General features: G+C 39.5%; 1 protein-coding gene across 1 annotated transcript; it reads left to right on the top strand.

The window, feature by feature from the left end:
- Nucleotides 1–1,643: 1,643 nt before the first annotated feature.
- Nucleotides 1,644–25,658, top strand: LOC142336556 (calcyphosin-like protein). Its single transcript, XM_075385465.1, has 5 exons — nt 1,644–1,843; nt 12,601–12,756; nt 13,710–13,887; nt 16,398–16,613; nt 25,461–25,658. Exons 1-5 carry the CDS (start codon nt 1,644–1,646, stop codon nt 25,560–25,562), a joined length of 852 nt encoding a protein of 283 aa, XP_075241580.1. The 3' UTR covers nt 25,563–25,658.
- Nucleotides 25,659–26,800: the final 1,142 nt, after the last annotated feature.

Below are 26,800 nucleotides of genomic sequence, written 5' to 3'. Positions count from 1 at the left end.
CAGATTGAATGGAACTTCAAGGCCAATTCAAGCATTAAAGCTAGAATAGCATGACAAGCAAAATTTAATGCTACATTCTATCGAAGACATACGGATTTGTTCATTTTTTTCAACATTAAAATTTAGTAACTATTATTAGAGTGCCATTGTCATACATGCAGTGAAACTCAAATTTGAACTGCACTATTTCTGCTACGAATCCAAGTGTTCACAATCATACAAATTTAGCTCTAACGGAGCAAGAGATATCCAACTTGGTAAGCCAGATTCGATGAATTTTGCAATTTTTCCTACCAATTCAAAGAGTGCGGGACACCGTATAAGGTATCCCGAATCCAGTGTGTTCAGAGAATCTTACGACATATGAATATACAACCAATCCGAGATGCAAATTTTACATGTACGGCAGTATAAATAGAGCTCGAAAAAAATTGAAATTTGTGTTTTTGGTAATATTAAACTGACATACAGTGCGTATAGAAGCACACTTTCTTGAGCGGTAAATTACTTGTTTTTGCGTCTTGTTTCTGTAGATCATATTAGTGATTGTACTATTTTAACTTTACTTTGACTCGTGAAAAGAGAATTAACTTTGATATTCTCAAAACTTTCTTTCTGAGAAACAAACTTCCTAAGTAAAAGAAACTGTGTGCAAAGCACCTAGTCAGTTGCTCTTACAAACTTTAACAAAGCCCACTCTAGTTCAACATTGGTGTTTTTGAAACCAATAGAGAGACTTGATAACTTTGAATATAGAACAACATTATATTATTATCAGATTTGCAACTGATAAAAGACCCTATTTTAAAACAGCTATTTGCAGCAGGTAGAAACCTTGTATAGTTATAGCCTAGTTATTGGAATACAATTTCCAGCAGCGGGTTTTTCGAAATTCGATTTCTAATTTGATTTATTAACAAAAACTCAAGCTAATATTAATTGTTTGAAATTGAATTATTTTGTTATTCTGAGATAAAAAATTTTGTTATACAGCAAAGCTGAGCAATTAGTTATCAAGAGTATTAGAGCAACAAACAATGCAACGGTAATCTACAGAATAGCGGATAATACATTTCACAAAAGTTAACTGCAAAAGGCAACGCCCATAAAGAATCAAACGAATCAGCAGCGCAACACCGGTGAGGTAGAACGAAAGGTGCGAGTGCAATTCAGAAAAGACGACCTTGCTTAAAGAAGAATTGATCTCGCTTAAAAGGAATAAGCAAAGCCAAAGCAAACAGCAACCAAGCAGTTCAAACAAAACCATCAGAAAGGAGCTTCAATCAGCAGCTCACCGATACGACAAGAAGCTTCAAAACTTATTGGAAGAATTTAACACTAAACGAAGGCTTGGCTACAAAATAATTGAAGATTCAAATCGACCCAACAAACTAAGGTCCTCCACCAACAGACTGTTAACCTTCTAGTGGAAGAAATACCTAAGCAACTACAGCACCGAAACAAGCTTGTGACCTATCAAGCTAATTTCGTTGAAGAACATCTGAAAGAAGCAAGGAAGAGCAAGGCAAGTTTGGACTATCATTGGTTTGCATATATAAGCAAAGGCACGCAACCAGCAATGAATGCAGAGCAAAGCAAAGCTGCTCAAGCAGTGAACTACAGAAAAAAACAACAACTTCTCAATGGATAACCCAGTTGCTCATACGGTGCAAATTGGAGCAACAGCAAGCCGCCAAGAGACGGAGAATGTTTCGGAAACATCTTCAGCAAAGGAAAGGCGTGAGGAAAAGATGAAGAAATTCGATATCGAATTCGAAAACAAGATGCAACTGGAACAAGCACGGTTCGAGCGGAGGAGGCTAGAGCTAGAAATGCAAATGAAGTAAGTGGAAACCAAGCATCAACTACTGGAGGAAGAGCGTGAGCTAGAGCGCAAAATGAAGAGAACAGCCTTAGAGAATGATGATGTTCGTTCCCAATCAACTAGTGCTTGAGAGATGTCACGCTTCAACTAGACCACAGAGAAGATAGATGTCTCAGAGAAGGCCAGTAGAATCGACAACCTTTTAACACCAGATCGATCAGCAGCTCGCTTCGAAGTGACCCCTGAAGTGAACAGGCATATAGTCACTTCACACGATATCGCAGTTCACGAGACCGTTCCTCAAGTTTTGAAGACCGAGACGTTTTCCTGAGAGCTGGTCTACAATACAACAGTGGTTACTCAGATAGCAGTAACCTACCAAAGCTGAAGTTGAACAACTTCGACGGAAACACTCTCGAGTGGCCGGAGTGGTCTAGTGTGTTCATTGCTACAGTGGATCAACGCCAAATACCAGAAACAGAGAAGATGAGCCACCTGAAGACTCTACTGACAGGCAGGGCAAGGTCAGCAATCTCTGGAATGGGCTGGTCTGGACAGTTTTATGGTGCTGCATGGAACATTCTGGAAAGGAAGTTTGGATGTGATCATTGATGCACAACTGGTTTCTCAGTTATTGTATCAAACTTTATGAATGTGCTCAAAGAGTACAAACAGATCGGCGATCTGCAATCAAGCTCGACACTGTATATGGCAGTAGATAAACTACCTCAAGTTCTCAAAGAGAAGTGGTGGTTCTATGTTGATGATAAAGATGAAGATTGGACTGATCTGATTATGTTTGAAAAATAGCTATCTAGGATAGCATTCGTGCACGATGGGTTTTCAGCTTTCAAGGGAGAGCGAAGAGAAGAAGACCGAACAGGCACAAATAGAGACAAACCGTTCTCAAAAATATCGAAATTCAGTGTTAGTTCGAATGTGACAGAAACCAAGCAAATGCAAAGTAATCATTGCCCGCTAGCTGATGGCACTAATAAAATTTGGAGCTGTCCACTATTCAAGAACATGAGTGTGAATGATTGGTACTTTTGGGAACAAACCTGTTCAACGTTTTGCATAGAAAACAACGATGAGGCCCATTTATGTCACTGTGCTGATTTCTATTCCTTATACAGTTTCTCAAATGATTTTCTTATCTTTTTTAAGAAGGCGGAAAAGAAATTGTTAATCCTGAAATAATACAAACCTTTGGTGGAACCACTGAACAACTGCGCGCTGATGAAGGTTTAATAAACATTAGTTGTTGATGAAAACAGTTAATTTGTTGAAATAAATGCACAAACATTTGGAGTTAGGCGACCTTAAATTTTTCAACGAGATGCAATACCAAACAAACTGGAAAAATCTTTGCAACGAGTTGTCATGCATCTGTTTGCACATATAAGTATATGTTTAAAGTGTGGAAAACGTTTACGTCATACATCGATGTGAAAGGAGTCCTAATAGCGTTCTTGAAGCCTTTGCTATTAATTACTTTCAATTGTTCGAACAAAAATGCAGAGATTTTTCTGCACACGCGAAATAATGCTCAAAATCGTTCTACCCGTGCAATTAAAACTGTATCGATTCAGTCTAACTGGCTACATGTCAAGAAAATTAATTAATTGGACACGCAAATTAATGCTCAAGATTGTTCTATCGGTGCAATTACAACTAAACCGATTCAACATATTCGGTTACCTGTCACAAAATTTTATTTTTGACTATAATCATACATCAGAAGGATAGAGAGCATTGTTTTCTTTGGACAATAATGGAGCGATTATTTTTGTTCTTCAGCTGAATACGTACACAAATTAAGTTCAAATGACCTTATATCTGTACAAAAAAGTTTCTAACTTTTATAGTAACGAATCACCGAACTTCAAATAGAAGTCATAAAGTTGAAGCACCAACTCTATATATTCCCATCATCAAATCGAGATCTAAGATCTTGAAATGGCTAATTCTTTTTTGATGTACACTAGAGATACTTTCCGTCCTTTCTCTTTTTTTCCGAAAGTAAGAGATTTTTTGTAACCAAATATGTAAATTTACAAATTTATCATTAATTCTCTTTCCATGATCGAATTCGGGATTTCATTATTCGGGGAACGATTGCAAACAAAATTTATTTAAACTCGTGGTCTCCAGTCGTCGTGATATCTCCACTCCTCATATGCAAAGTCCTTGCTAATTCGCTCATTCGGCGCAAAAACTAGTTGATTGCACTATTTAAAATCAAAAATTAATTTGAGGAATGGGCTAATCCTGATTACTGCATAGTTTAATATTTTCTTACTGGGCCTACTGATTTTGTCTAAATAAAAACGTGTAGACAAATTTTATCAACAAGGTTTTATACAAAGCCTCTGATAGTGTTCTGAATAACAATTCAAAGTTGTTTTATTCCCTAAAAACTCCGGACTTAGTGAAATTTCATTTTATTTTAAGATGACAACACAGAGAAGAAAAATTTATTTCATAAACTCTATTCAGATCAGCAAATGAACATCGAATTTAAAAATATTACGCTGCAGGTACAAAACAATTCGAGAATAACAGTTTTGTTTACATGTACATGCGTCTTGTTGAGGGAGCAATGAGAACCTAAATAAAAATTTGTTCCTTAAGAATATTGTGATTTCTTCGAACTCGTATATTACTCGTATATTAAAAGCCTAAGAAAATGATTTATACTTTTAATTGGCGCGAATGTGTTCTTTTTTTGCTGCATGACTCTGTCGTCCAACTTGACAAAACCAGTTAGTTAATCGAATTTTTTATTGTGGTTAAAGTGATCAACTTGCGACATTTTCAGAGATACCGCGTAGATAAATATCTTGAAAAAAAGATAAATTGCAAATATCAACTCTTTATTTGCGGAAACATGTTAGCAAGCTCAATGCTCAAAGTATTGTATGCTTTTGTTAAATTTTAATGCTTATATTTTGCACTTGTTGTTACAGACAAGCAGTCAAAACTTTTTATAATCATCAACGTCAATGCAATCAACATACGCAAGCTTATGGATCTACATTGTCATCTCATCAAAATGTTCATGTATTTCCAGTGAACACTTTTTGTCGAAAGTTGACAATAGCTTCAGAGTACCCAACCAAAAACAATGGGTATTTTTTCGTAATATTCAATACTGCTCAAGACATCTTCGTTCTTTTCGGACAGAGATAAACTAAAAAATAAAGAATTATCGATGGACTTTTACAAATAATTAGCCTCACAAAATGTGGAGCTTATGTGTGGTTTTTATTATGTAGAAATTTTGATTTCTGCTTTCTAGTCTTGATGTTTTTAACAATACCTGTCTGCCAGTATGGGATGCACTGAAGTTCGCTACACTCAGCAACATGAGTATTATTTTTTAACCCCAATAGATTGAGATTAAAGGTTGAGTGCGTGAAGCAGAAACCTGGAAAAAATCCATTCCATCAATGGAATAAATTACCAGGTAGTTTGGAAGTGCTATTTAGAAAACACGGACACAAACTCAGAATACCCCTATGAGCTAACAATACTTAACCACGCTGAGAACAGGATCAGTTAAGATTGATACCACAGTTGCCCGGGTCGAGGTTTTGACAAAAAATAATGTAAGATTAGCGGTGAATAGCGGTGAAAATACTTTTTTTTCACCGCAAAGCGCCTGCATCTCTTAGCGTTGAATGCGCTGAAAGCGGTGGATTTTTGTAAGAATTGTGTTGAATTTTGCGGTGAAAAGTTTTTTTTCATCGCATCCACCGGAGTTCTTACAAAGAAGAAACTTCCGTACAAGGGTTCGAACCTCTACCTCATGCGTTTCACTAACTTCGTAATCAACTGCGCCATCTGTCACTTACTTCAATAATATTTCCTGTGAATATAAGATAAGCGTTGAATATTTGTAAGATTTGCAATTTTAGCGGTGAAAAATTTCTTTTCACCGCATTCTCCAGGTAGCGGTGAAAAACTTTTTTCACCACATTCTGCTGGCAGCGGTGAATTTTTTTTCACTGCATCCGGCTTGTAGCGGTGAAAAACTTTCTTTCACCGCTTAAGCGCTGAAAAAAATTTTCACCGCTTAAAAGTTTTTTCTCACCGCATTCATCGCATTGAACGCAAATCTTACACTTTTACTCAAATTCACCGCAAATCTTACAACTTTTAGCGATTTTTAGCGGTGACACCTCGAACCGGGTGAGGCTATAGTCTTTTTCCAAGAGGAAACTAGAGGCTTAGTGTCTGCTAGTATAAAAGGATCTAGCACGCTCAAACATCAATTTTGTTGTCCCCAAAAAATACTGTAGTAAATTCCACTCACTTTATTTTTTCATTTTATTAGATCTGTTAGAATTTTTTTTTGATTCGAGCTGAAGACTTAAACTTAGTATTTTTAGAAAGTTTAATTTACCAAATTAATCTGACAGAGGTTTATTGATTCAAGTCACCAATACTGATATAAATGAATCTTCAAGAAATGGTGCTGTGCATCAATACTCGGTTCAAACTGATGATTCTAGATAACTATTATTAGAGTTAGATTAATTGATATCAAATCTTCTCAGCATGTATTAAATGATTATGATATCTCCTGAAGTGTGAATGAATTCTTAGAGAAGCGCAAATGCATTCCATTTATGGTTCCCTTTGCGACTGATATGCAGAAGCAAACCATATAGTGTAACCCTTGCGACCCCAACTATAAATCTTGGTGCTAAGATTAGTTTTGTATCTTGACTTTTTCACACTGATAGTGGGTATAAATACAGCTGATTTTTGAGTCCTTTTTCATCCCCAAAATCAAATCACCATCTTCATCTAATAAATAGATCTCTCCTGTAATTCTCTAAATTCTACTGTAAATTATCATTCTTGTTATTCTCTAATTTCGAGAATTTTTTTTCCACTTAGTTTAAAACGCCTTTATTCCGCTTGCGAAAACCCATAACCCAACAGGTTATTGGCCCAGCAATTTTCTAAGTCTTAAAACTAATTTCTAAAACAAAACTAATTCGTTGTTGACAGGCATAATCCTTTTCTGCTTAGTACCTTTTCTTTTCACAACTGTTTTGCCTGCTCAAACTACGATGGATCAACAGACAGTGAAGCTGCTGACCTACACAGTGAAGCTGCTGACCTACAGGACTTTCCAATCTGGAGCACAAGATTTGTGGCAATGATGCAGACGAAGGGACTCTACAAATCACTACTTGGGACAGAGGAGCAACCCAATGAGCCTGCACCACTAGCCAATGGGGCGAGCAGTGATGAAAAGAAAAACAAAAAGATGCTGGAGGATGCATATGAGCAGGAAGTTGTGGACATCAGGGAGAAACGGAACAATGTGTGGTGCCATCTGGCCCTGACTCTAGATGCAGCAAACCTCATGCTGATGAGACATGACTGTTTAGGAGAAGACGGCATCGGAGATGTAGCAAAGGATTGGAAGTTTTTGCAAGAGAGATATCAGAGTGTGGAGACGCCAACAGAGGTGACTTTGGTGGCACAGCTTGCTCGACTGCAGCTCGAGGATGCTGAGGATTTGGATAGCTTCTTCATCAGAAGACAGGAGTTGCTCACAAGGCTACAAGAAGCAGGGGAAGCAGTCTCAGAGACCCTCTTCAACGCCTCGGTCCTCAATGGTCTCCCAATGAGGTATGAAAGTTTTATTATACAGGAAAGCTTTAACCCGGCAACGAACTTCACAGAGTTGAGGAAAAGGCCGCAGAATTTTCATGAGAGCACAGCACAGAGGCACAAGGGACAAAGTGGTTCAGTGGCACTGGCAGTGAAGCGTGACTTCAAGAAGGGACCCATGAAAGGAAATGGCTTTGCGTGTGGGATCCCTTGACACTTTGCCAAGGACTGCAGGAGGAAGGAGACACTGCACAATGCAGCAAGTGTGGTAAGAAAGGTCACCTAGACAGGGCATGCAGGAGAAAAAGAGATGTCGGCAAACAGGAGTCAGTGGCAATGGATCCAACATTGTATTCAGCAGACGAGGAAAAATGGGCCGCTCTAACCCAGTGGAAGACAGCAGGAATGCTAGTGGACAGTGGTTGTACAGATCACATAGTGACGAACATCGATGCCTTCCTGGACTGTGTGCCCATTCAATCAGTGGTCAGAAATTGCAACGGAGAGGCTTCCTGAGTGGTGGGCAGAGGCTGTGTGAGAATCAGCAAACCCTCAAACAAAGGGGAATTCCAATCCGAATTCAAAAAGGTTCGGTGTGTGCCGGACTATTCTTCAAACCTCCTATCAGTCTCAAGATGCACGGAGTGGGGACATAGCTTCACTTTCGAGAGAGGAAACAGCTGCATGAAACTCCAGAAGGGAACTCGGGTAAAACTAACACAGAATAATTTGTTTTACTAACGCTGCAACGTTCTAGAATTCAAGATGATTTCCAACAGCGTGAATTTTGACAGTGCAAGGAAGTAGCACAGGCGATTGGGTCATTTGAATCAAGCTGATGTAGTCAGGAATGCACGAGAGACAGTGAGGGAACTCGATGATGTATGCAATGTGTGTGCATTGGCCAAGATCAAAAAGGTTCCAGTACCAAGAATGGCAGAGACCCAAGCAGAAGAGAAGCTGGAGAGGGTGTTCACAGACCTGATGGGAACTTTCAGAGTAGAGTCACTGTCAGGGCTCCAGTTCTGCATTGTGTTTGCAGACCAGTACACGAAGTTTGTGTTTGTGGACTTGCTTAACGCAAAGAATGAAGCACTGACCAGCCTGAAGAAATTTGTTCTCAGTGTGGGGACGCCCAAGAAGTTGAGGCAAGACAATGCGAAGGAGTTTCTCTCAGAGCAGTTCAAGTCATACTGCTTAGAAGCAGCCATTCTACAGGAGAAGACCTTACCAGAGACGGCACAACAGAGTGGGTTAGCCGAAAGGTGCAACATGACACTGCTGGAAATGGCAAGATGTTTGCTCATTGACTCAGGACTTCCCTAGATGATGTGGGGAGCAGCAGTTGTTCACGCAACAAGGATCAAGATTTTGGTTGTGAGACGAGGAGAAGAAAAATGCCCAGCAGAGCTGATGCGAGGTATAAAACCTAATCTTTCAATTAGTTAACTATCTATTTTTGGTTGCACAGTCTTCATGAGGAAGGGGGACAGAGATCTCAGCAAACTTGAGCCCAAGGCACTGGAACAAAAATTTGTGGGTTACACTGAAGGAGACACCGGATACCTGGTGTACGTACCCAACACACGCAAAGTTGTGGCAGTTCCAGATGTGATCATCAAGGAGTCCGAAATGGGCTCAATCCCTGACAACACAGAGACGCCCGACCTACTAGATGAGGGGCCACAGCAACTGGGGATCTGGCACCCAGATGATGGTAATGAAAACGATGGCAACAAAGAGGAGCCGGGCACATCTACTGCAATAAATGAAGAGTGGCATGACGCAGACAGCGTGAACACTCAAGAAACGACACTGAGACGAGACGCCTCAGATGTTGAGGAAGGAGCACTGGATGAAGAATCTACCGCAACAAGAGAGAGTCTCAGAGACTCTGAGTCACTGGAAGACAGTGAAACGGAGGACTTCTCTTCGGAGGACAGTTGGCTTCTTTGAAGAGGCACTGGAGCAAGCGGACAGAGCAGAGCGCAGACGAGGAACACGAGCAAGGAATGTTCCACAACTTTTGGGAGAAGTTAGGACCCAGCTTGCAGTGACTGAGGGTAACTATGTGGAACCCAAAACTGTCTACGAAGCCAAGCAAGCTGACGAATGGGACCAGTGGTACCGGGAAATGAATGACGAGGTCATAGCACTCCGTGACAACGAGACTTTGGACCTAGTGAGACCACCCACAGACAGGGACGTCATACCGGGCAAATGGGTCTACAAAGTGAAATTGGGACCCAGTGGTCAAGTCGACAAATACAAAGCACGCTATGTGGCGAAAGGCTTCGAACAAGTGGAAGGACTGGACTACTTTGAGACTTTTGCGCCTACCTGTGAGCCAGAGACATTCAGGATTCTACTTCAACTATCAGCAAAGCAGGGCCATATGATGCACCAGTTTGATGTGAAGACGGCTTTCCTGCACTCACCAATAGAAGAAAAAGTGTATCTGGAACAACCAAAGGAGTTTGTAAAACAAGGATGAGATGGGGAGAAGTTAATATGTCGACTAAATAAATCAATTTATGGTTTGAAACAGGCTGCTAACAACTGGTACAAAGAGCTGGCAAACATCCTACTGAGACAGGGGTTCACCAGAAGCAGGAACAATCACTGCTTGCTCGCAAGATCAGAGGCAGAGGATCACACCTTCATCTTGGTCTGGGTTGACGACATCATAGTAGCATCAGGAAGTATGACAGTGATCTCCGATGTCAAAAAGGCAAAATTTCACACGGAAGACAGAGGGAGACTAAACTGGTTTCTGGGCCTTAGAATCAGAAAAGAAGAGGGCAAGTCACAGTCGACCAAGAACGCTACATAGAAACAATGCTTGAGTGGTTTCAAATGGATCAATGCAAACCCTCAAGAACTCCAGCTGATTTGAATTTGAAACTTCAAACAGCACAGAAAAAAGACGAAGAAGTGGACCAGAGGATCTGAAGAAGCTTGGTTGGATCACTTCTTTATCTGCCAAACAGACAAAAACAGACATCATGTTCACAGTCAACATTCTGTCCAGGCACATGAACGAACCTATCAACCAACACTGGCTATGCGGAAAACCACTTCTGCGATATCTTCAAGGTTCAATAGGTTTAAAACTTACTTACAAAAGAGAGGCTAGTTATGATTTAGGGGGGGAAGTGATGCAGACTATTCTAGAGATGTGAACGACAGAAAATCAACAACGGGCTATTACTTCAAGCCCAACGGACGTGGCGCAGCACTCAGCTGGGGTGTCAAGAAGCAGGCCACAATTGTTCTTTCTTCATCAGAAGCAGAATATCAGGGCATGGCAGCAGCAGTTCAGGAAGCACTCTACCTGAAACAACTTCTAGAGGATTTTGGCATCCAACAGAAACGTCCAATAGCAATTGGAGAAGACAACCAAAGTTGTATCAGACTTTGCCAAAACCCAGTCATGCACAAGAGGAGCAAGCACATCGAGACAAAGTTCACCTCATTCGGGACAAGACGGAGGATGGGACTATTTCAATTCATTACGTTCCTACAGAAAAAATGGCAGTGGTAATTTTCACAAAGTCCTTACCCGTTCCGAAAGTGGAAACATTCAGAGCAGTTTTGATGGGAACAGACTCTACGCAATCCGTTCAAGTCTGAGTGGGGGTGTTACAATTTTGATTCGAGTTGAAGACCTAATCTTAGTATTATTAGAAAGTTTAACTTACCAAATTAATCTGACAGAGATAAATTGATTCAAGTCACCAATACTGATATAAATGAATCTTCAAGAAATGGTGCTGTGAATCAATACTCGGTTCAAACTGATGATTCTAGATAACTATTATTAGAGTTAGATTAATTGATGTAAAATCTTCCCAGCATGTATTAAATGATTATGATATCTCCGGAAGTGTGAATGAATTCTTAGAGAAGTGCAAATGCATTCCATTTATGGTTCCCTTTGCGACTGATTTGCAGAAGCAAACCATATTGGGTTAGCCTTGCGACCCCCACATTAAATTATGGTGCTAAGAATAGTTTTGTATCTTGACTTTTTCACACTGATAATGGGTATATATACAGCTGATTTTTGAGTCCTTTTTCATCCCCAAAATCAAATCACCATCTTCATCTAATAAATAGATCTCTCCTGTAATTCTCTAAATTCTACTGTAAATTATCATTCTTGTTATTCTCTCATTTTGAGAAATTTATTTTTCTACTTAGTTAAAAACGCCTTTATTCCGCTTGCGAAAACCCATAACCCAACAAAATCTCAACCTAGTGATATAGTTTCCAACTTATAATGTTTTGTGGCTAAAGCTTAATTTAAAAACTGTCTAAATAACTCGTATCACTCAATCAACTCTTTCAATACATAAACTGACATTATTTGCATTTAACTGTCTTCAAAAATAGACCATATTCTAAGAGTGGATGGATCTCTCCCATTTTTTTTTCGGTTTCGTGAACTTATCCCTTCGTTTATGTCTCTATTTTACGGACCAGCAGTTAACTTCCAGCGAATTCTAGACAAATGTTATTTTCAAAAAGCAGATACCGGACTACTTTATTGAGAATTATCTCTGAGGTTATTGTCCATTAAAACTCCTCCTGCTGAGTGAAGCTAGAATCTAGGATTTTTTCCACATAAAACTGCCATAGTAATGTTATCATGTTGCGGCTACCCGGGCCGAGGTGTCCACCCGTATTCCACCGTTATTAAGCGAGAAAAAGGGTGTAAAGCAATTTCCACTCTTAAATAGCGGGGAAAAGAATGGAAGAGTGTAATTTTGAGGAAATTACACTTTTTTTACACTCTTTTCACTCTTTACTCCACTCTTTACTCCACTCTTTTTAATAACACCAGCAAAATTACACTTTAAAATGGAATTCCACCCTTATTGAGGGTAGCACTAACGGTGTAAAAATATTATCTTACACTCTTTACACTCTATTCCCCGTTATTTTTGGGCAAAATCTTTGGCCCGGGTAGTTTCATGACGGGCCATCATAACAGAGCCAACCACATGGATCCATATTCAACTGGATTATCTTCTTGCAAAATCTTTCAATATGACTATCCTTTTGCGAGTACCTTGTTTTAAGATCCTACAATAAATGCCCTCCATTTCTGAATTGGTATATTACTGAAATTTTTCTAGGACTTCGGCTGCAGATGAGGACCTGAACAACGAGCTAAAGAAGCAGGCCTCTGCCAGACTAGTGAGCACAGTAGATCCCATGGAGAAACTCAGACTCGCTATCCTCTCTCGAGGAGGACAGACTGGAATCAAAAAGTTTTCAGTCATCTTTCAAAGGTTAATCAGAGAATGTTTATTATAATAGCCCCAACTGAAAAGATCGGTCAAAAATTGTAAAAAATGTGCAAGGAATGACCGGTACTTTTCTTTTATGAAATTACCGTTTTGGCTATTTATCGACAAAAAAGTCGAATTGAAGTATTAATCAGAATCTAATTCCTCATCCTCCCATGAATAAAACTTTGGATTTATTAGCCTGTACGAGCAATTAATGATGTGGTTTAGGGTATGAAAAGAATCAACCATTATATATATATTTTACAATTAACCATATAAGTCCTTTTTAATTCTTTTTATGTATTCAAGAGCATAATATCAGCGTTAATATTATTTTTCTGATCAAAGAACGGACCAATAAAATAAGCTGAATCATTTGCAACATCTATCCAACAAAAGGACAGGTGCTTACATGAATAGTAAAACTAGAACATTAACATCGTGTTGGAAATGGTTAACAAAGTTGCGATTGATCGGCATCAATCCTCATACAGAAAATTCGATAATTCGCCAAACCTGATTGTATTCGTACCCGGGCCGAGGTTTCACCCCTAATCCGCAAATAATTAGCGGCGATTAGGGTGTAATGCGTATTCCACTACTATTTATAGGGGGAAAGAGGGTAAGAGTGTAACTTCAAAAAATTACACTGTTTTTACACTCTTTGCAAAAAGTATAACTTAGGGTGGACTGATAAAAAATTCACTTACACAATTACCAATATAACCAAGTTGACACTTCTGATGCTAGTGTCAGTTGGCGCAATGGTTAATGCAGACAATGAAAGTAAAATGTTCGACAGGGGGGAAGATGTGGGGATCAATGTAGGGGAAGATGTAGAGGTGTAAATTTTTTTATTTATGCACGCTTTACACTCTTTCCCCGTTATTTTTTGGGAAAATTCTTGGCCCGGGTAGCAGTTGTTTATTTGATCTATTTAATTGTTTATGTAGATCCTTTCGCGTAATGGACGATGACCGTAGTCGGGGTCTAAACAGAGATGAGTTCTTCAAAGGCATTCGGGACTGCGGAGTGAGTCTGAACGAGGGAGACCTCGAGACTCTGTTCCGTCGCTTCGACCGAGATGGATCTGGGAACATCAGTTACGACGAATTCATTGCTTCTGTCCGGGTATGCGCTAACCTAGCCATATATGCATTCAATTGCGGTTTCGGAAAAATTGTTAAAGGAAAAACCTCAACTTAATTTTAGATGGGAAGTAGGCCCCAGGGATATAAACCCCACCCACTTGACTTTAAACGCATTTAGCGCGTGTGGACATGCCTCGCGTGCTATGGCCTTGTCTTAGTGGCCCGTGGGACTTGATATGAAATTTAAAAAAGGAGTTTTATTATGTTCGTGGGGTTTTGTTTCCGTGGGGGTTTATATCGGTGGGAGGGGTGGGGGTTATTTCCTATTTAAAATTATGTCGGTTTTTTTCCGTGGAGGTTTATTTCCTAGACCCATTCAATTGTTTCAAGATTCCTTCTATTGAATACTTTGCAAGACCGTACTAAGTCATAAAATAAGTCTTAGAAGAAAGCCGTACTGTCTTCTCAAGTTTATCACGGTTGAGTACTAAGGCCGTATTAAGACTTCTAAGAAACCGTTTTAAGAATAATAATGTGCAGTACTGTAATTTAATAAAAAACACGCAAGATTTTTGCAAGTGAAATAAAAAAGTTGCGATAATCTTGCAGGTTAATTCAAAACTTGTCTATTTCTTACAGGAGATTCAATATTTCCATAATGCTTGCGGGTTAACTCAACGATAGGCCATAATTTAGGACATAAAGGACCACTCGTGCAAGTTGATAAAAAAATGCGAAGCTACTGGACATGGTTGCAAAAATTAGTGATCTAGCAACATAAAGGGAAGAAATTTGTTTTCCTAAAGTTAACCACTGCATTGCTGGCAAGAATCATTTAATAATTTCAATGTTTCCATCACTCAAGTGCTCAAAAAATTTAATTCATTGAGGTCTTCAAAATGGCCACAGCAAAAATGTAGATACGTTTTATTAATTAGAGCATTCCTTTTCTGTGTTTTTAAAATTCTTTAAGCAACCAAAATTGAACCTAGTTAAAACGCCGCTCAAATTGACAGGTACAAAAGTTGTTTTTTTTAATCATGAGAACAAGACACTTAGAGTTCATATTTTCTAAAATTTCTAATAAATTTACCGTGAGATTTCAGCAGCAAACGAATTTGGGAGCTAGATGAAAATTACAAAAATTGAAATGATATGAAAAAAGAGATACCTGAAAATATACCCAATCCCAGATAGCAAACATGCAAAGAAAGCTCCATTTAACAACAGGTAAACCAGGTCAAGCTCTCAACGCCCAAAGTGTTATATGTTGTGTTCTTTTATTTGGTAAGAACTCCAATGCCATTCACTTGATTTTCTTATAAAAACTCAACGCATCACATTTTTGGGTAAAATTATGCAAACTTTGCAGTAAACAGGGGTGAATCAAGATGAAATTTCCAACCTCAATACTTAGGCGTTACCAAACAGTTAAACATGTACCAAGAATGGGCTGAGAAAAAAATAACTGCCGACAAGAAATCGGTGGAAAAAAATAATTCATCTTTATCTAGTATATGATGGAAAAAACAAATTTACGCTGTGATGAGTTATCTGGCAAATATGCTTGTCACCGTTTTCCATGAGAACAAATTAAAACAACTTTAAGAGCCATGGCATAAAACTTGAGGTAAAATCTTGTACATAAAGTCGAGATTAAATTTTGTTTTGGTTAGAATTAACTATAATTGGGTCATGAAATACTATTTTAATTGTCTAGATCAAGTCGGTTTTTGGTCGAGAGGGGTATCCTATTATTTTCATATTTCGTTGAAAATCAATGACGTCAGATTGTCCGGCAATTCTAGAAGTTTATGTATTTATTGCTCATGCTGAAGAACTATATTATTATATTACTTATCAATGAACTAGCGAGCTTAACTCAGCCGCTTTTTAGCATTTTGGTTTCTCAAACTGAGAACGTGCCATGCCATTATTTTTTACCTGGGATTATCGAGGTAATTTATGATAGTCGCTAATGGAAGGTACGTCGAAATTGTCACGCATGTTTATGATTTTTGTACATTGGTGAAGCTGTGGTAACACCAAATTTGAAGGGACCATTCAGTTTAAATTAGACGTCATTATTCAATATCACTTCACCACTATTAGGTAAAAAAGTTTGGTTTAATTTATCAGACTTCCAACTTCAAGTTTAATTTCTAAGCTTCTCAAAATATTAGTGAAAACGGAAGTAAAAGAACGACTCATGAAAAATTCATGATTTGACAATAGGTCCACTATTTTTTTGGTAAATTACTATTTTAATTCGAGCTAGGGTCCAACACCAGAAGTTTGGGTCGATCTCAAGTCCAGTTGCTCGCTAGAGTCAAGCTAAAGTCATTTCGTAGGCTATTGGGTTAAGCAAGTTCTCTCCCTACCATTTTCGATCGAGCATGGTTTTTCATAAGTCGAGGTCTAAATGTGGGTAGCCTGCAAGTTATTTTTACCAATAGATTTTTGTTCATTTCTGTCAATTACGCAGTTTTTAAAATGCTTGGTGGAGAACTGTAATAACTGTGAAGTTATTATCTGAGTAATAAATTTCAGCCACCGATGAGTGAGGCTCGCAAACGCCTCATTCACGAGGCATTCAGCAAAATCAATAGGAACGGAGATAAGTACGTGGACATAAGCGACATCCAGGGTGTCTACAACTGCAGAGAACATCCCAAGTTCAAGAGTGGGGAGTGGACTGAGAAACGGTGTCTGTTTGAGTGGCTGAGAAAGTTCGACGATGGAAGAGACAATGAGCACAATATCAAGGTTGGTTCTGGAACCAGTTCTAGAATTTTCTGGAAGCTTATCCTGTAATATTTGGGGAATCAAAACCAGCTGGGGATGTACTTCTAGAAACTTATTCTCGAGTATTTGGGTCTTTCTCAGTATAGCCCCTCTCAGCTTAGTAGTCATTTAATCTATACTACCACCAACCATGGTAATTATACCATAATGGGAGGGGGGGGGGGTATTATTCCCTGGGGGCTCTAATGGCAAAGACCCGAATATTCTATTGCTCGCAATATACATAGAGAGAAGCATGAAGAATTTTTTAAAAATCGGTATATTTTAGCAATATGTAGATCTCATTTTTATAAGAATTAAAAGGATCACAAACCAGTGAGATTTTAGTTGTCTTTGTTGTGAATGAAGCTCTGGCTAAAAGAATTAATCTTTCTGCAAAGTTCACATTAACTCTTAAATGCACCCAAGTTGAAGTACTAGATAGAAGACACCTCTTATCAGAACCACACAGTGAAAAAAGACCTCTGAGCAAACTACTCCGTTACAAGCGTGTATCAGAACCGGAAAAAGCCTGCGTTGTATTAAAGTACTGCGACTTTCAGACCAATTAAAATAAATGCATCACATGTATTACAATATGTGGAATGCAGTTTCAATGATATAATTGACTCATAATTTTGGTCGCGGTAGACGATTGAGAAGTTTTGTGAATTCATCGTTCGATCGAAGTAATCGCTGTTCAGATCCGTGAAGAAAAAAATGACCACCAATTAAACTTTGTTATGGCTAGAACACAAATTTCGGTACGTTGGTAATTTATTGGAATCTTGTTGTGCGCAGACTATCTTTTATAATGCCACCAGAAAAAGTTGAAGTATATGGGCAAAACATAATTTTAGACTCTTTTTCTATTGATTTTGACAGTCAAAACGTTTCATGTTGGGTTATAGTTTTCGCAAGCGGAATAAAAAGCGTGTTTAACTAAGAAGAAAAATTAATCTCTCAAAATGAGAGAATAACAAGAATAATATTTTACAGTAGAATTTAGAGATTTACAGGAGAGATCTGATTATTAGATCAAGTTGGTGATTTGATTTTGGGGATGAAAAAAGGCTCAAAAATCAGCTGTATATATACCCATTATCAGTGCGAGAAGGTCAAGATACAAAACTAAACTTAGCACCATGATTTACAGTGGGGGTCGCAACGATTACCCAATATGGTTTGCTTCTGCACATTTCCCAGAAATCAGTCGCAGGGGGTACCATAGATGGTATGCATTTACAATTTTCTAAGAATTTGTTCACATTTCCGGTGGTATCATAATCATTCAACAAATGCTGGGAAGATTTTACATCAAATAATCTCACTCTAATATTAGCTATCTAGATTCACCAATTTGAAACGAATATTGGTTCTCAGCACCATTTCTTGACGATTCATATATATAAATTCTCTGATCAAAATCAATTTGCTTTTGTCTTTCTAATCTGGTAAGTTAAACTTTCTTTCTAATTCTCACTAAGTTTAAGACTATAGTTTGATCGATATTCTAACATTCCAGACAGAATCTTCTGAGACAATCACTTATCTTCAGAACATGATATTTTTGATCTCTCGCCAAGCTTCAGAGCGTTGGCAAATTGCTTCCGATAAGACTTTTCTGCTCTACAAACACGCCTCTCATCAGACCTTTCAGCGACCCTCAATTTTTCTCTGACACTGATCCAATTTTGTCGTTGGGATCAACCAATTACAAATTGGAGCACCTTCGATTTCCAATTGTGCATTCCAAATGGCATCAGATGAGATTTTCCCCGTGTCAGGAAATTGAAATCGATGTAAACTATGGCCAAACTTAGGCCAGTATACTGATCAGAATTATGACTTTGAAGGTCCACTTATACACTAAGTGCTAGAATATTTTCGATCACAATCCATTTGCTGTGAGATCTCAGGTTGGGTGCATTATGCTTTGTAACTAGCGTTAAAATTGCACATTTAAGAATATTGCAACTTATCAAAATGGCTTTAACTACTTCTTAATTGACTTTATCCCCATCTCGCTCATCTTCCATGCGTAAAACAAACGAGCAGCATTCTTGATCGATATTCTAACACCCCCACTCAGACTTGAGCTGATTGCGTAGAGTCTGTTCCCATCAAAACAGTTCTCATTGTTTCCACCTTCGATACGGGTAAAGATTTCGTGAAGATGTCGGCTGCCGTTTTGTCTGTAGGAACGTAATGAATTGAAATAGTCCCATCTTCCGTCTTGTCTTAAATGAAGTGAAATTTAGTCTCAATGTGTTTGCTCCTTTTGTGCTTGGCTGGGTTTTGGCACAATTTAATACAACTCTGTTTGTCCTCTCCAATTGCTATTGGATGTTTTCGTTGGATGCCAAAATCCTCCAGAAGTTGTTTCAGATAAAAAGTTTCTTGAACTGCTGCTGTCATGCCCTGATTTTCTGCTTCTGATGAAGATAGAGCAACTGTGGCCTGCTTCTTGACACCCCAGCTGAGTGCTGCGCAACGTCCCTTGAGCTTGAAGTAGTAGCCCGTCGCTTATTTTCTGTCGTTCATGTCACCAGAACAGTCTGCATCACTTTCCCCCACTAAATCATAACTAGATTCTTTTGTGTAGGTAAGTTTAAAACGTTTTGAACCTTGAAGACATCGCAGAAGTCTTTTTCCGCAAATCCAGTTTTGATTGGTAGGTGCGTTCATGTGTCTGGACAGAATGTTGACTGTGAACATGATTTATGTCCTCGTCTGTTTGGCCAGATACAGAAGTGATCCAACCAAGCTTCTGTAGATCCTCTGGTTCAATTCTTCGTCTCCGTTTTGTGCTGTCTGAAATTTCAAATTCAAATCAGCTGGAGTTCTTGATTGTTTGCAATGATCCATTTGAAACCGCTCAAGCATTGTTTCTAGGTAGCGTGCTCGGTTGACTGTGACTTTGTCCTCTTCTCGTCTGATTCTTTGACCCAGAAACCAGTGTATTCTCACTCTGTCTTCTATTTGAAATGTTGCTTCGAGTGCTTTTCTGACATCGGAGATCACTCTCATGCTTCCTGATGCCACTATGATGTCGCCCACCCAGTCCAAGATGATGGTGTGACCCTCTGTGTCTGCTCTTGCAAACAAGCAATGGTCATTCTTGCTTCTGGTGAACCCTTGTCTCAGTTCCTTATACCAGTTGTTAGCTGACTGTTTCAAAACATAAATTGATTTATTAAGACGGCTTTCTAACTTCTTTCCACCTGATCCTTGTTTTACAAAATCCTGTGTCTGTTCCAGATAGACTTATTCCTCTATTGGTGAGTGCACGAAAGCCGTCTTGACATCAAACTGGTGCATCACATGGCCCTGCTTCGCTGATAGTTGAAGTAGAATCCTGAATGTCTCTGGCTTATGGGTAGGTGCAAAAGTCTCCAAGTAGTCCAGTCCTTCCACCTGTTTGAAACCTTTCGCCACATAGCGTGCTTTGTATTTGTCTACTGGACCACTGGGTCCCAATTTCACTTTGTAGACCCAGTTGCCCTGTATGACGTTCCTGTCTGTGGGTGGTCTCACTAGGTTCCAAGTCTCGTTGTCCTGGAGTGCCTTGACCTCGTCCTTCATTGCCCAGTGCCACTGGTCCCAACCGTCACCACGCTTGGCTTCGTAGGCGGCTTTGGGTTGAACATAGTCGCCCTCGGGCACAACAAGATGGGTCCTGACTTCTCCAAATAATTTCGGAACATTCCTTGCTCGTGTCCCTCGTTTGGGCTCTGCCCTGTCCGCTTGCTCTGGTGCCTTTTCTAAAAAGCCAACTGTCTTTTACTGTGAGAAGTCCGCCGTTTCACTGTCTTCCAGAGACTCCGAGGCTCTGAGACTCCCTCTTTTTGCAGCAGATTCTTCGTCCAGTGCTGCTTCCTCAGCATCTGAGGCATCTTGTCTCAGTGTCGTTTCCTGAGTGTTCACGCTCTCTGCGTCATGCCACTCCTCCTTTATTGCAGTAAATGTGCCCTGCTCCTATTTGTTGCCATGGTCTTGATGATCATCATATGGGTGCCAGATCCCCAGTTGCTGTGACCCCTCATCTAGTAGGTCGGGCGTATCTGTGATGTCAGGTATTGAGCCCACTTCGGACTCCTTGATGATTACATCTCGAACTGCCATAACCTTGCGTGTGTTGGGTACGTACACCAGGTATCCGTTGTGTCCTTCACTGTAACCCACAAATTTTCCTTCCTGTGCCTTGGGTTGAAATTTGCTGAAATCTCTGTCCCGATTCCTCATGAAGACTGTGCAACCAAAAATAGATAGTTTACGAATTGAACGCTCAGGTTTCATACCTCGCATCAGCTCTTCTGGGCAACTTTCCGCTCCCCACATCACTTTAGGAAGACCCGAATCAATGAGCACGCATCTTGCCATTTCCATCAGTGTACTTTTGCACCTCTCAGCTAACCTATTCTGTTGCGGCGTCTCTGGTATGGTTTTCTCCTGTAGAATGCCTGGATCTAAACATTACATCTTGAACTGCTCTGAGAGAAACTCCTTCGCATGTTCGCATGGTCTTGTCTCAGCTTCTTGGGCGTCCCCACACTGAGAACAAACTTCTTCAGGCTGGCCAGTGCTTCGCTCTTTGCCTTAAGCAAGTCCACAAACCCAAACGTCGTTTACTTGTCTGCAAACGCAGTGCAGATCTGGAACCCTGACAATGACTCTACTCTGAAAGGTCCCATCACGTCTGTGAACACCCTATCCAGCTTCTCCTCTGCTTGAGTCTCTGCCACTCTTGGTACTGGAGTCTTTGTGATCTTGGCCGATGTGCACACATTGCATACATCATCAAGTTCCACCACTTTCACTTTCTCTGCTGTTGTTCCTGACCATATCTGCTTGATTAAAATGACCCAATCATCTGTGCCACTTCCTTGCAATGTCAAGTTTCACGCTGTTGGAACGCATCTTGAATTCTAGAACGTTGCAGAGAAAGTAAGACAAATTTTTTTCTTGTGTTAGTTTTACCAGAGTTCCCTTCTGGAGTTTCATGCAGGTATTTCTTTTCTCGAAAGTGATGCTATAACCCCGCTCCGTGCGTCTTGAAACTGATAAGAGGTTTGAACAATAGTCTGGCACACACAAAACATTTCTGAGTTCTCATTGGAATCCCCTTTGTTTGAGGGTATGCTGATCTTCACACAGCCTACCACATTGGAAGCTTCTCCGTTGTAATTGCTGACCATTGATTGTATGGCACAGTGTCCAAGAACGCATGGGTATTCGTCACTATGTGATCTATAAAACCACTGTCCACTAGCACGCCTGCTGTCTTCCACTGGGTAAGAGCTGCCCAGTATTCCTCGTCTGGTGAAGCCAATGTTGGCCCCATTGCAACTGACTCATGTTTGCTTTCAACTCTTTGTCTCTTGCATGCCCTTTCTAGATGACCTTTCTCACCACACCTGCTGCATTGTGCAGTCTCTTTCCTCTTACAGTTCTTGGCAAAGTGTCCAAGTATACCACACACAAAGCAGTTTCCCTTCTTGGGTCCCTTCTTGAAGTCACGCTTTGCTGCCAGTGCCACTGAACCACTTTTTCCCTTGCGCTTGTGTGCTGTGCTCTCATGGAGGTTCTGCAGCCTTTGCTTCAACTCTGTGAAGTTAGTTGCCGGTTTAAAGCTTTTCTGTAAAACAAAATTTTCATACCTCATTGGCAGACCATTGAGGACCAAGGCGTTGAAGATGATCTCTGAGAATGCTTTCCCTGATTTTTGTAGCCTTGCGAGCAACTACTGTCCTCTGATGAAGAAGCTATCCAAATCCTCAGCATCCTCGAGCTGCAGTCGAGCAAGTTGTGCCACCAAAGTCACCACTGTCGGCGTCTCCACACTCTGAAATCTCTCTTGCAAAAGCTTCCAAGCCTTTGCTCCATCTCCGATGCCGTCATCTGCCACACAGTCATGTCTCATCAGCATGAGGGTTGTTGCATCTAGAGTCAGTGCCAGATGGCACCACACTTTGCTCCGGTTCTCCTTGATGTCTGCAATTTCCTTCTCATATGCATCCTTCAGCACCTTGTGGTTTTTCTTTTCATCACTGCTCGCACCAATGGTTAGTGGTGCAGAACCATTGGGTTGCTCTTCTGTCCCAAGTAGTGACTTGTAGAGTCCCTTCGTCTGCCTCATTGCCACAAATCTTGTGCTCCAGATTGGAAAGTTCTGTGTCTTTCCTGCGTAGGTCAGCAGCTTCAATGTCTGTTGATCCATCAGAGTTTGAGCAGGCAAAATAGTTGTGAAAAAAAGATACTAAGCAGAAAAGGATTATGACTGTCAACAACAAATTAGTTTTGTATTAGAAATCAGTTTTATGACTTAGAAAATTGCTGGGCCCATAACCTGTTGGGTTATGGGTTTTCGCAAGCGGAATAAAAAACGTTTTTAAATAAATAGAAAAATTGATTTCTGAAATTGAGAGAATAACAAGAATGATATTTTACAGTAGAATTTAGATATTCACATGAGAGATCTGATTATTAGATCAAGATGGTGATTTGATTTTAGGGGCAAAAAAAGGTCAAAAGTCTGCTGTATATATACCCATTATCAGTGCGAGAAGGTCAAGATACAAAACTAAACTTAGCACCATGATTTACAGTGGGGTTCGCAAGGGTTACCCAATATGTTTTGCTTCTGCAAGTTCCCCAGAAATCAGTCACAGGGGGTGCAATAGATAGTATGCATTTACACTTTTCTAAGAATTCGTTCACATTTCCGGTGGTATCATAATCATTCAACAAATGCTGGGAAGATTTTACATCAAATAATCTCACTCTAATATTAGTTATCTAGACTCTCCAATTTGAAACGAATATTGGTTCTAAGCACCATTTCTTGACGATTCATTTATATAAATTCTCTGATCAAAATCAATTTGCTTTTGTCTTTCTAACCTGGTAAGTTAAAATTTCTTTCTAATTCTCACTAAGTTTAAGACTATAGTTTGATCGATGTTCTAACATTCCAGACAGAATCTTCTGAGACAATCACTTATCTTCAGAACATGATATTTTTGACCTCTCGCCAAGCTTCAGAGTGTTGGCAAATTGCTTCCGATAAGACTTTTCTGCTCTACAAACACGCCTCTCATCAGACCTTTCAGCGACCCTCAATTTTTCTCTGACACTGATCCAATTTTGTAGTTGGGATCAACCGATCACAAATTTGAGCACCTTCGATTTCCAACTGTGCATTCCAAATGGCATCAGATGAGATTTTCCCCGTGTCAGGAAATTGAAATCGATGTAAACTATGGCCAAACTTAGGCCAGTATACTGATCAGAATTATGACTTTGAAGGCCCACTTATACACTAAGTGCTGGAATATTTTCTGATCACAATCCATTTGCTGTGAGATCTCAGGTTGGGTGCATTATGCATTGTAACTAGCGTTAAAATTGCACATTTAAGAATATTGCAACTTATCAAAATGGCTTTAACTACTTCTTAATTGACTTTATCCCCATCTCGCTCATCTTCCATGCGTAAAACAAACGAGTAACATTCTGATTTCCTTTTGATTTCCTTTTGAATTTTTCAAAGGGAGAAAGATTAAAAACGTAAAAAGTGAAATCTGATTTGTAGTGATCCTTCCCATTCTTTAAGATTGCAAACGCAATGTGATCTGATCAACATGATGCGAACAATTAGTAATTAGTCATTGACAGTATTGTGGCATTAAAGCTCTTTTAGGTGCCGAATTAACTTTCAAATTGTTTGTTTTTTCAGTTGACCAATCAAACTTTGTGATTAGCTTTGCTCTGAATCCAATTTGGTTCACTTCAATCTTCAAATCAATTGATGAAACATTTTTTTGACAGAACGTCAAAGTAAGACAACCATACAGTATACAAGTTTTAGTACAGTTATTAATCTACAATGTTAGAAACCGAACTAAAACTTGCATGTTAAAAATTCTACATCACTTTTTCTTGAGCATATATTCTGCTCTACTTTGCACCTAATCAGAATAATTTTTCTTTCACTAACACTAAAACGTTGATAACTGAATGTATTGATTGTTGACTGTAACCAATCTAATATTTCTTTCATGGCTAATAAAATTAAATTATCAGATTACTTTCTGCCTAGTTAGAAATTTTTTTTCCCACGATGATGAAACAAGTTATGTGGGTTTTAAGAATCGTAACTTTCATTAATCATGCTATTTGTAATTATGTTTACTTTTTACCCTAATTTGATGCAAGTTTGATAAATGCCGGAAATTCATGGAAGTCAACCTCTGGCTTTGTATACAGGAATTTCTGGCCTTTAACTCCTAGCACTGCAGACTATCGGCATTTTGAAACTTAAAACGGTTACGTGAGTCTGCAGCCGTTATATACCAAAAAACTGCCTCAACATCTCGAACCACTTCAATGACTTCAAGCAGAGTCACAGAACATACAAATCCTTGAAATACTACCAGGAAAAGTTATTACCAACTCGTGTTAATTGCAAGGTCGGCATCTTTTGTAATCCGTTTTCTAGTTCTGTCTGCTCGCAAAGGCCTCAATTAACAAACGATTTTGAACTAACAGAAGTTCTGTGTAATCTAGGTCGAGCGCATCTTATTCACAATTAGGATACAAGTAGTTGGCTTCACTTTGAACTTCCTTTAGACCACAGCGGATAGCGGATATGGTTATCTTACAAGATCTTGCAAGATTTCGGAAGAAAAGCTTGCAAGCCGATACCCCGTCTTACAAGATCATGCAAGACTCTTGCAAGATTACCATTCGATATGTTTTCACGATATCTCAATAGCAATTTACAGAGCTGTTTCTTAAGAGATTTGCTGACCTGTTTATTGTATCTAGATCTCATTCGAGGAATTTCTCAACTACTACAGTGGGATCAGCGCCTCAATCGATTCCGATGCCTACTTCGACCTGATGATGAGAAACAGTTGGAAACTCTAACATGGCTCTCATAATCTCATAAACAACAAGCAAACCAATCTCTACCCCCCCATCCCCCACTCACCCCCAGGCGCACATGATCTATTTAAATAACTTGCTATACGTTAACACAAGATGTTAATTGAGCCATAAAAACACCTGGGGGGGGGCAGAATAGATGGAAACAAACCACTGATTACAAACCACAGCTGCTGATACTTTAAAACCGGGATCAGTTAGCTCTTGATAATTTCAGATGAGTGATTTGCCAAAAGCATCAGATTTTGTGCTTTGAGCAGTGCAAGAAGTTTTCAGTTTTCCAAGTAAATTTTACCTCTTATTGCTCCCCAAGAAACAGGTACCCAACATTGAGTAGAAATTCTTCAGAGTTCAGCCGAACTGAGTTATTAAAGGGGTGGGGCTTTAGAATGGGATAGGTGGGCCAACGTGGTCAATTAAGCGGGGGGGGGGGGGGGGGGGGGGAGGGATTTTTAATTCTAATTTGCTCAAAGCCTTTGCTTATTATAAATTGCTGCTTATTGTTATAAATATACGTTCGATGAATGATAGAACGTCACATAGAATATTACCTGGATAACTTTGATCTCAATTTCTCAAATTTTTCATAATATCACTGAAAATGTTTGATCTTGTTAACAAATAAGCTATATTACAGCTAAGCGTTGGCATACATGCATGTGTAAAAAGTGACATGATGATTGTTCTGAATTAGGAACTGTCAAAATAGGCAATCAATTGGATTTGCCCAGTAATGATATAAACTTGGGGGTTAGACCTGGGTGAACAAGTCGCGGCACGAATAGTTAGTTGATGTTCGAAGATTGTTAACAAGCAATTTGGAGTAGTGAGAAATGTTCATGATTTATATATTTATTATGACATGGATATGCTGAGAGATAAATGTGCATTTATATGCCTTGTTTTATTATAAATCTGGCAATGTTAAAATTGTATCATGGCACAATATAAATTTCAATAGCACCCCTTCCTTCATGCTATGAGAAAAATTTGACGAGAAAATCAACTTGTGTTTGAGAGTGAGTGCGTGTGTGTATATATGTATGAATGTATGATTGTATGTGTGTCTGAGAGAGAGAGAGAGAGAGAGAGAGTGTGTGTGTGTGTGTGTGTGTGTGAGACTGGGTGTATGCGTATGTGCGTGAGTGTGTGCGTGTGTTTCTCTCTCTCTCTCTCTCTCTCTCTCTCTCTCTCTCTCTCGCGCGCGCTCTCCTCTCTCT

The sequence above is a fragment of the Convolutriloba macropyga genome, chromosome 3, assembly GCF_964194025.1.
Source record: "Convolutriloba macropyga chromosome 3, txConMacr16.3, whole genome shotgun sequence".
Taxonomy (NCBI): Eukaryota; Metazoa; Xenacoelomorpha; order Acoela; family Convolutidae; genus Convolutriloba; species Convolutriloba macropyga.
The sequence above is the reverse complement of the archived record's forward strand: the minus strand, read 5'-3'. Positions and strand labels throughout refer to the sequence as shown.

What these genes read in the sequence shown, in the direction of transcription:
- LOC142336556 (XM_075385465.1), top strand. Translation starts at nt 1,644, where the DNA reads ATGGATAACCCAGTTGCTCATACGGTGCAAATTGGAGCAACAGCAAGC. An exon ending in GAGCTAGAAATGCAAATGAA is followed by an intron (nt 1,844 to 12,600) that starts GTAAGTGGAAAC and finishes AAATTTTTCTAG; the next exon opens with GACTTCGGCTGCAGATGAGG. An exon ending in ACAATGAGCACAATATCAAG is followed by an intron (nt 16,614 to 25,460) that starts GTTGGTTCTGGA and finishes TATTGTATCTAG; the next exon opens with ATCTCATTCGAGGAATTTCT.